Source organism: Vanessa atalanta, chromosome 30 (genome assembly GCF_905147765.1).
Source record: "Vanessa atalanta chromosome 30, ilVanAtal1.2, whole genome shotgun sequence".
In the NCBI taxonomy this organism is placed as follows: Eukaryota; Metazoa; Arthropoda; class Insecta; order Lepidoptera; family Nymphalidae; genus Vanessa; species Vanessa atalanta.
In genome coordinates this window covers 733,480-743,180 of record NC_061900.1, presented here as the reverse complement: position 1 = coordinate 743,180, position 9,701 = coordinate 733,480, and the positions used below count along the sequence as shown (strand labels likewise).

Here is a 9,701-nt window from a genome sequence, read left to right as displayed (position 1 = left end):
TACTTGAATAAAGTATATTTTGATTTTGTTAAGAACTAATTATTGTTACGTAGACGTACGATCTTATGATTAATTTTCAATTCAATAATGTATATAGATAATTAAAAAGCGCGATGTGCGTGCTCGTTGATTTCCATACAGAGCATATAAAAATTAGCCATGTGTTTGATTTAAGAAAAAAATTACCGATTTTACATTATCCACAGAATGTTTAATTTTAACTGATAAAGTCTAGGTATAAAAAAGGAAATATTTATATGTAGAATATATATTATGTGATTATAGATGATTACAGACTAATAAATATTACAAAAGCAGAGAAAACCATTATAGTGAAACACTTCAGTTTTAAGATATAAATTTGATAGATTTTTTTTTCACATATTCTTAATATTATTTATCGTATATTAATTGTATTTTTTTCGTTACAGTGGGCGCATTCTCAACGAGAAGTAAGTTTTTTATCATATAAATAATATTTCAATTTTTTTTTTAAGGCAAACATCACATTACTCAATAGACAATGGCACTTTTAGTATAAACAAATGTTTAAATCTAATATGCGGTGTTGTACACGAAATTTAAGATGTAATGTCTTTTGTGCATTTTCACTGACTTGGTGTATAGACGGCAGAATAGTGCCGATTCTGGCCGATTACGCTAACTCATAACGGTTGTAATACGTTTTTGGTTCTATCCGATCCAATTTCAACCGAATCTCAACTGAATCGTTGTTTAAGTAGAATCTAAAAACGTTTCGATCCGATTGCGATGGAATGTTGATGATTAGTTCGAGGAATTGGCGCCCAAGCTGGTACCACTCATATGCCCTAACATAACAGTACTATTCATATCCTGATGATCAAAAACCTCTACTCTTGAGGGAAGATTTGGAGACTATACCAAAAAACACATCCCATACAAATGTGACGGAATAATTTAATCTACGTACGTTTTCTCACGACGTTTCCCCTGACTCACGACGATATGTTAACAAAAAATGGGCTCATCAGCTTAAAATAGAAAGCTTTATGTTACATTTATAATAATTAAACTAATTTAATTATTATACAATCAAATAAATAAATAACGAACTAGACATACTTATGTACAAATTATACGTGGCACAGTAACCAGGTGGGCACTATTACCTCTCTGAACTGCTGGACTCGGCACTAGTCTTCGAACTATGTAACCTGTTCTTGGATTACAAGAAGTGCCAACCCCGGAATTATACCTGGATGTATTACATAAATCAGAATCTAGTAAAATGAGTCCAAAATCGGTCTGCAACTATACCAGACAAAGTTTTCTGAGAGAATTTCAGAACAAAGTGTGTTATGTTATTTTAAATCTATCTTTCTCTCTTTCTAGTGGTCATTACCCTCGTAAGGATAAGCGTTTGTCACCTGGGAGCGAAAAGTGAGTTTGTTTTTATATTACAGAATTTATATTTATTAAAAAAAACTTGAACGAATGTTAAATTTGCAACGGTTTTTTTAAAGTTATATTTATTTTTGGCGGATTATGACAAAAATATGATATTTATGGTGACGTTAAAACTACACAATGAAGTCGTTTGACAGTCAAGCGCCAAGTCGTTCGAAACTTCATCCTTATCTTATTTTACAGTGTATATTTTATTACAAATTGAATTTGTGAATAATATTAATAAATAGACTATTATTAATTAATTGTAATGAATTTGCATGCGATTTAAAACAATTTTTAACAACTTCGAAGAAGTTAAACCCACGCGTTTGTCTATGTACGCGCACTTTTTGTATTTAAAAAAAGTTATAAAGCAAATATATGTAAATTTCTTAAATATATAATATTATATGTCGTTCTTTTTAAAACATTTTGTCATTGGTTTATTGTTAAATTAAGATTTCGAAATACTTATTAATAGTTTTAAATTTTGTTTCCAGAATTCCATTCGAAACCTCACTTCTGTTCGCGGGACTTCCACCAATTCGGGGTGAAGGGTAGTGTTCAGACAGTTGACGCTGTATATGCCAGATTCAAAGTTAACAAGGCTACAGAACAAGTCAATATTTTAATTAACAAGTACACTAACAATAAGGGTGAGTAGAATTTAACTGAACGATCATTGGCTGAGATTTATTCAGCGTTAAACTAAACCGCTCCTGTTGTTCGTAAAGTGTAATCCCATTGGTCAATGCGCGAGACCGTCATTGGTCAAATCATTTCATGTCATCAATCAGTCGAGCGTTTCGACCAATGCGGTGCGAGTATTTGGTTCCCTAGGAGTTTGTCTTGATTCTCGAACCTTCCTTTATAACGTAATCACTTTTGAAAAAAATATATGTTCAATTGAAGGAGACAATAGGAATATAAATAATTGTTTGAATAAATATATGATCTTGAAGAAAAGGAAGATATATCATTAAGCGTCTCAATACAAATAAAATAATCTTTTACACTATAATTGATGTGACTTTTTTTTCAGGAATCAACTCAGTCACCGGCACTGTCAAAGTATACTTCAGATATTGTCTCAACTTGGCCGCATTACTTGACAGTAAGTACTATTAAATGAAATACTTTAGAAAACGACTTATAAAGAAGTTCCAGTTTTAGATAATAGATGGCGCTGTCAGTAGGCTAAATCACGATAATTAATTGTTACCTGGAAAAGTATATGAAATTTAAAACTATATCGAAATCGCCCTATATAGCAACACTAAATTTAACACTAGTTACATTACTTTTAAGGGTTAAAAACTAGTAACGCCATCTATGATTAGACTTTGGTTAACTTTCAAAACTATTTTGTGTGTTTATTGATTAAAACTGAAAATGACTAATTTCGTATCTTTGTATTTTCAGACAGAGCCAAACTGAGCGCTAATCTCTTCAGTACACTCTTTGTACAAGGTAAGGAATTATGATTATTTGTATTTCAATGAAGACTATGACAATTTTCATCTCTACTAATATTATAAATGCGAGAGAAACTATGACTAATAAAGCACAACAGGCGCTTTCAAGCCTTTCAAAATTTTCTGAAACCTACGACGCCCCAAATACATTGGCGATAACTCCTGGTTTTAAATATACAGCCAAGAATGGGCCATCTATAAGGAATCATATTCTGAATAACCTACCTCAAGGTGCTGATTTCTAATCCCAAATCGTGCCGAAAATATCCTCTCTCAAGAAATATTCAACAGCAGTGAGAAGTTAAGATGTCGAACACTTTCCTGACTCCTTATTTGTTTGTTCATGACTATGGATTCGTTTGGTTTCTTGAAATAAAACTAATTATTAGTAATAATTATCTTTTGCAAAGTTATTAATGTTTAATTTCTTTTCAGTTTCTATCGCGGTTGGAGCGATTGCTAACGGATACAAACATTCACGTAAGTAACATCGTAACCCAGGTTAGGTTAGATTAAGGGTAGATCATTAGCCCTGGGACCTCCGTGATAAAGGGGCCTACTCATCACATGGTACATTTTCAAATTCACATTGTTTATTTTTCATGTTTATTAAATCATGAGAAACCTTTATATCGTGTTCCCGGGGATTCCAAGCTTTAAATCCTGCCTTGATTTTTATTAATGTTATAAATTCGAGCGTGATTTTTACTTGATTATTTCTGCATACATGCTGTACGTAGGGTCCCTAACACTTTAAACTATTACATTAGGTATTTCATTGTGAACGTTGTATATAAAGACATACTGTAAAATATTTAGTATGAGCATTGCACCCGTGCGAAGCGCGGTCGCTAGTTGGTCAAAAGACTTACGACCGTACGTCGGAAATTGCTTGCAACTATCAAAAAAATAGTTAATTTTATACACATGTTATATGTTAAGGAAAAATAAAAATTAAATTACCTTTGTCGGATTCTCTGTCAAAAACAACAGCTGTAAAATTTTAACGAGTCATTGATCCCGTACAGACTTAAACGATTTAAAAGTTTGGTCAGAGAGTATTTACGTCATTCATTCTAGAAAAATCAAATAAAAACTCGACGACGAGTAAATATTTTTTTATTTGAAATTAAATATTACTTTTTTATTTTCAGTTGGCAGTAAATTATCAATCAACATTATTAGAACCTGTCATCCGATTATCGTCAGTCAAGGTTTCCCTGGTAAGAGTTACTTTAATGCAATAAAAAAAAAAAACATTATAATTAAATAAAAAAAATAAATAAACAAAATATTAATACATACGTACGTTTCAGGAGTGATTGATAAAATCGATACGGTCAAGAAGACTATTATCATTTGTAACGGCCACGGCGGCCCCGTGAAAGGACCTAACGCTAACATACCTATTGATGGCCAAGATAACGACGACTCAGATAACACTTGGGATGACTCAGACGAGCAAAATGGCTCAGGCAACGGACAAGGCTCAGGCAACGGACAAGGCTCAGGCAACGGACAAGGATCAGGCAACGGACAAGGTTCAGGCAACGGACAAGGCTCAGGCAACGGACAAGGCTCAGGCAACGGACAAGGCTCAGGCAATGGACAAGGCTCAGGCAATGGACAAGGCTCAGGCAATGGACAAGGCTCAGGCAACGGACAAGGCTCAGGCAACGGACAAGGCTCAGGCAATGGACAAGGTTCAGGCAACGGACAAGGCTCAGGCAATGGACAAGGCTCAGGCAATGGACAAGGCTCAGGCAACGGACAAGGCTCAGGCAACGGACAAGGCTCAGGCAACGGACAAGGCTCAGGCAACGGACAAGGCTCAGGCAACGGACAAGGCTCAGGCACCGGACAAGGCTCAGGCAACGGACAAGGCTCAGGCAACGGACAAGGCTCAGGCAATGGACAAGGCTCAGGCAACGGACAAGGCTCAGGCAATGGACAAGGCTCAGGCAATGGACAAGGCTCAGGCAATGGACAAGGCTCAGGCAACGGACAAGGCTCAGGCAACGGACAAGGCTCAGGCAACGGACAAGGCTCAGGCACCGGACAAGGCTCAGGCAATGGACAAGGCTCAGGCAACGGACAAGGCTCAGGCAATGGACAAGGCTCAGGAAATGGACAAGGCTCAGGCAATGGACAAGGCTCAGGCAATGGACAAGGCTCAGGCAACGGACAAGGCTCAGGCAATGGACAAGGCTCAGGCAACGGACAAGGTTCAGGCAACGGACAAGGTTCAGGCAACGGACAAGGTTCAGGCAACGGACAAGGCTCAGGCAACGGACAAGGCTCAGGCAATGGACAAGGCTCAGGCAATGGACAAGGCTCAGGCAATGGACAAGGCTCAGGCAACGGACAAGGCTCAGGCAACGGACAAGGTTCAGGCAACGGACAAGGTTCAGGCAACGGACAAGGCTCAGGCAACGGACAAGGCTCAGGCAATGGACAAGGCTCAGGCAATGGACAAGGCTCAGGCAGCGGACAAGGCTCAGGCAGCGGACAAGGCTCAGGCAACGGACAAGGCTCAGGCAACGGACAAGGCTCAGGCAGCGGACAAGGCTCAGGCAGCGGACAAGGCTCAGGCAGCGGACAAGGCTCAGGCAATGGACAAGGCTCAGGCAATGGACAAGGCTCAGGCAGCGGACAAGGCTCAGGCAGCGGACAAGGCTCAGGCAACGGACAAGGCTCAGGCAATGGACAAGGCTCAGGCAATGGACAAGGCTCAGGCAGCGGACAAGGTTCAGGCAGCGGACAAGGCTCAGGCAATGGATCGGGCGCAGGTGCCGGACAAGGCTCAAGTGCCGGACAAGGTGCAGGCGCAGGACAAGGCGCAGGTGCCGGACAAGGTGCAGGCGCAGGACAAGGCGCAGGTGCAGGACAAGGTGCAGGTGCCGGACAAGGTGCAGGCGCAGGACAAGGCGCAGGTGCAGGACAAGGCGCAGGCGCAGGACAAGGCGCAGGTGCAGGACAAGGTGCAGGCGCAGGACAAGGCGCAGGCGCAGGACAAGGCGCAGGCGCAGGACAAGGTGCAGGCGCAGGACAAGGTGCAGGCGCAGGACAAGGTGCAGGCGCAGGACAAGGCACAGGTGCAGGACAAGGCGCAGGCGCAGGACAAGGCACAGGCGCAGGACAAGGCGCAGGCGCAGGACAAGGCGCAGGCGCAGGACAAGGCGCAGGTGCAGGACAAGGCGCAGGCGCAGGACAAGGCGCAGGTGCAGGACAAGGCGCAGGTGCCGGACAAGGCGCAGGTGCAGGACAAGGCGCAGGCGTAGGACAAGGCGCAGGCGCAGGACAAGGCGCAGGTGCCGGACAAGGTGCAGGCGCAGGACAAGGCGCAGGCGCAGGACAAGGCGCAGGTGCCGGACAAGGCGCAGGTGCAGGACAAGGTGCAGGCGCAGGACAAGGCGCAGGCGCAGGACAAGGCGCAGGTGCCGGACAAGGCGCAGGTGCCGGACAAGGCGCAGGTGCCGGACAAGGCGCAGGTGCAGGACAAGGCGCAGGTGCAGGACAAGGCGCAGGCGCAGGACAAGGCGCAGGCGCAGGACAAGGCGCAGGTGCCGGACAAGGTGCAGGCGCAGGCGCAGGACAAGGCGCAGGTGCCGGACAAGGTGCAGGCGCAGGACAAGGCGCAGGCGCAGGACAAGGCGCAGGTGCCGGACAAGGTGCAGGCGCAGGACAAGGCGCAGGCGCAGGACAAGGCGCAGGCGCAGGACAAGGCGCAGGTGCCGGACAAGGCGCAGGTGCCGGACAAGGCGCAGGTGCCGGACAAGGCGCAGGTGCAGGACAAGGCGCAGGTGCAGGACAAGGCGCAGGCGCAGGACAAGGCGCAGGCGCAGGACAAGGCGCAGGTGCCGGACAAGGTGCAGGCGCAGGCGCAGGACAAGGCGCAGGTGCCGGACAAGGTGCAGGCGCAGGACAAGGCGCAGGCGCAGGACAAGGCGCAGGTGCCGGACAAGGTGCAGGCGCAGGACAAGGCGCAGGCGCAGGACAAGGCGCAGGTGCCGGACAAGGCGCAGGTGTAGGACAAGGCGCAGGCGCAGGACAAGGCGCAGGTGCCGGACAAGGCGCAGGTGCCGGACAAGGCGCAGGTGTAGGACAAGGCGCAGGCGCAGGACAAGGCGCAGGTGCCGGACAAGGTGCAGGCGCAGGCGCAGGACAAGGCGCAGGTGCCGGACAAGGTGCAGGCGCAGGACAAGGCGCAGGCGCAGGACAAGGCGCAGGTGCCGGACAAGGTGCAGGCGCAGGACAAGGCGCAGGCGCAGGACAAGGCGCAGGCGCCGGACAAGGCGCAGGTGCCGGACAAGGCGCAGGTGTAGGACAAGGCGCAGGCGCAGGACAAGGCGCAGGTGCCGGACAAGGTGCAGGCGCAGGCGCAGGACAAGGCGCAGGTGCCGGACAAGGCGCAGGTGTAGGACAAGGCGCAGGCGCAGGACAAGGCGCAGGTGCCGGACAAGGTGCAGGCGCAGGCGCAGGACAAGGCGCAGGTGCCGGACAAGGTGCAGGCGCAGGACAAGGCGCAGGTGCCGGACAAGGCGCAGGTGTAGGACAAGGCGCAGGCGCAGGACAAGGCGCAGGTGCCGGACAAGGTGCAGGCGCAGGCGCAGGACAAGGCGCAGGTGCCGGACAAGGCGCAGGTGTAGGACAAGGCGCAGGCGCAGGACAAGGCGCAGGTGCCGGACAAGGTGCAGGCGCAGGCGCAGGACAAGGCGCAGGTGCCGGACAAGGTGCAGGCGCAGGACAAGGCGCAGGCGCAGGACAAGGCGCAGGTGCCGGACAAGGTGCAGGCGCAGGACAAGGCGCAGGCGCAGGACAAGGCGCAGGTGCCGGACAAGGCGCAGGTGTAGGACAAGGCGCAGGCGCAGGACAAGGCGCAGGTGCCGGACAAGGTGCAGGCGCAGGCGCAGGACAAGGCGCAGGTGCCGGACAAGGCGCAGGCGCAGGACAAGGCGCAGGTGCCGGACAAGGCGCAGGTGTAGGACAAGGTGCAGGCGCAGGACAAGGCGCAGGCGCAGGACAAGGCGCAGGTGCCGGACAAGGCGCAGGTGCAGGACAAGGCGCAGGCGCAGGACAAGGTGCAGGCGCAGGACAAGGTGCAGGCGCAGGACAAGGCTCAGGTGCCGGACAAGGCTCAGGTTCCGGACAAGGAGCAGGTTCCGGACAAGGCGCAGGTGCAGGACAAGGCTCAGGGGCCGGACAAGGCTCAGGTTCCGGACAAGGCTCAGGTTCCGGACAAGGCGCAGGTTCCGGACAAGGTGCAGGTTCCGGACAAGGCTCAGGTTCCGGACAAGGCTCAGGTTCCGGACAAGGCTCTGGTTCCGGACAAGGCGCAGGTTCCGGACAAGGTGCAGGTTCTGGACAAGGCTCAGGTTCCGGACAAGGCTCAGGTTCCGGACAAGGCTCAGGTTCCGGACAAGGCTCAGGTTCCGGACAAGGCTCAGGTTCCGGACAAGGCTCAGGTTCCGGACAAGGCTCTCTTTGCCTTAGCTACGAGCAAGGATACAAAACGGGATATCAGCAAGGATTAAACGCAGGTCAAGGCTATAACTACAACAACGGTTATAGGTATGAGTACGGTGCACCTGGCGTTCCGTACTACTACAAAAAGTAATTATCTAAATTATGAGGTTCTGTAAATCTAAAATTGTTTTCTATCATGTCCTTATAAATATTACGTTTTTTTGACAATTTCAATAAATAATCAGGCATCCTATGTTTGTTGTTCTTATTATTTAATCCTAACATATTCCATTCATTATATTTTTATTAATTTATGTTTAACCTCCGAACTAAACGAAATAAGCAAAGCTTGCTTATTCTGTGCGATTTGCTCTGCCATATTGCACACTACAAACAGTTCTTGATTTTATTTATCCTTATATATAAGAACGATATAACACTTAAATAAAACTACATCATTACTGTAAAGATAAAAAAACTTTAGATTTACGTATTTTATACGATTTAATTATTGTTCTTCTATTTTTTGCACTACTAACAGTTCTCAATTAATATAACTTTATCATTACATAGTATAAAACATATATACTTATCGCTGTCCATCCTTATGTATACTCTATTCCAATGAGAATAGGAATTAGGAAAGAACCAAAACAAAGCGTACTTTACAATATCACAAGTGTTTTGTTGATAAGTCCGCTTTATGATTGAACAACTAGCTCAGTCGATCCTAAGGATGCTCCACAACACTAACGTTTTACTAATGAAACTATGAGATGCCACTGGTAACCATGTTTATTCAATAAATTTATAAATGCTTTATGCAAACAATTAGCGAATATTGCCATCGCGATTCAGAATTATCTACAATTTGACATAACGCCATCTAGTATTTACAAGATGAAATACATATGTACATTAATTACGTATACAATGATTTACTACAAACAGTTATTGACTAATATATTTTCATTTTTAATACAATAATATTTTACTTAACTACGTACTTTAATTGTATTTCCAAAGTGACGACAACAGTTTTGCCGTCATTCAAAACGCCATTTTTTTATGAACGAACAATTAAAATGGAGGCCTCACTGAGGGAGTTCGCTAAGCGAATGGAGAATGAATAAATTTATACAGATAAAAAATATATTATTTTAGTTTTAACATACATTTCAGTTTTTTTTTTTAATATATATTTATTTAATTGGTTAAAATGTAGAAAATTACATAATGTCCGATAAAAATGTTATTATTTTATATAGTAATGTATGGGCAAAAAATTCAAAAGAATTAATTCATTATAAAGAAATAAAACAGTCTTAA

General features: G+C 45.4%; 1 protein-coding gene across 1 annotated transcript; it reads left to right on the top strand.

The window, feature by feature from the left end:
- The first annotated feature begins 5,309 nt into the window (after positions 1 to 5,309).
- Positions 5,310 to 8,564, top strand: LOC125075143 (eukaryotic translation initiation factor 4 gamma-like). Its single transcript, XM_047686756.1, has 5 exons — positions 5,310 to 5,371; positions 5,696 to 5,947; positions 6,200 to 6,343; positions 6,566 to 6,709; positions 7,922 to 8,564. The coding sequence occupies exons 1-5, from the start codon at positions 5,357 to 5,359 to the stop codon at positions 8,438 to 8,440; spliced, it is 1,074 nt and encodes a 357-aa protein (XP_047542712.1). The 5' UTR covers positions 5,310 to 5,356; the 3' UTR covers positions 8,441 to 8,564.
- The last annotated feature ends 1,137 nt before the right edge of the window (positions 8,565 to 9,701 follow it).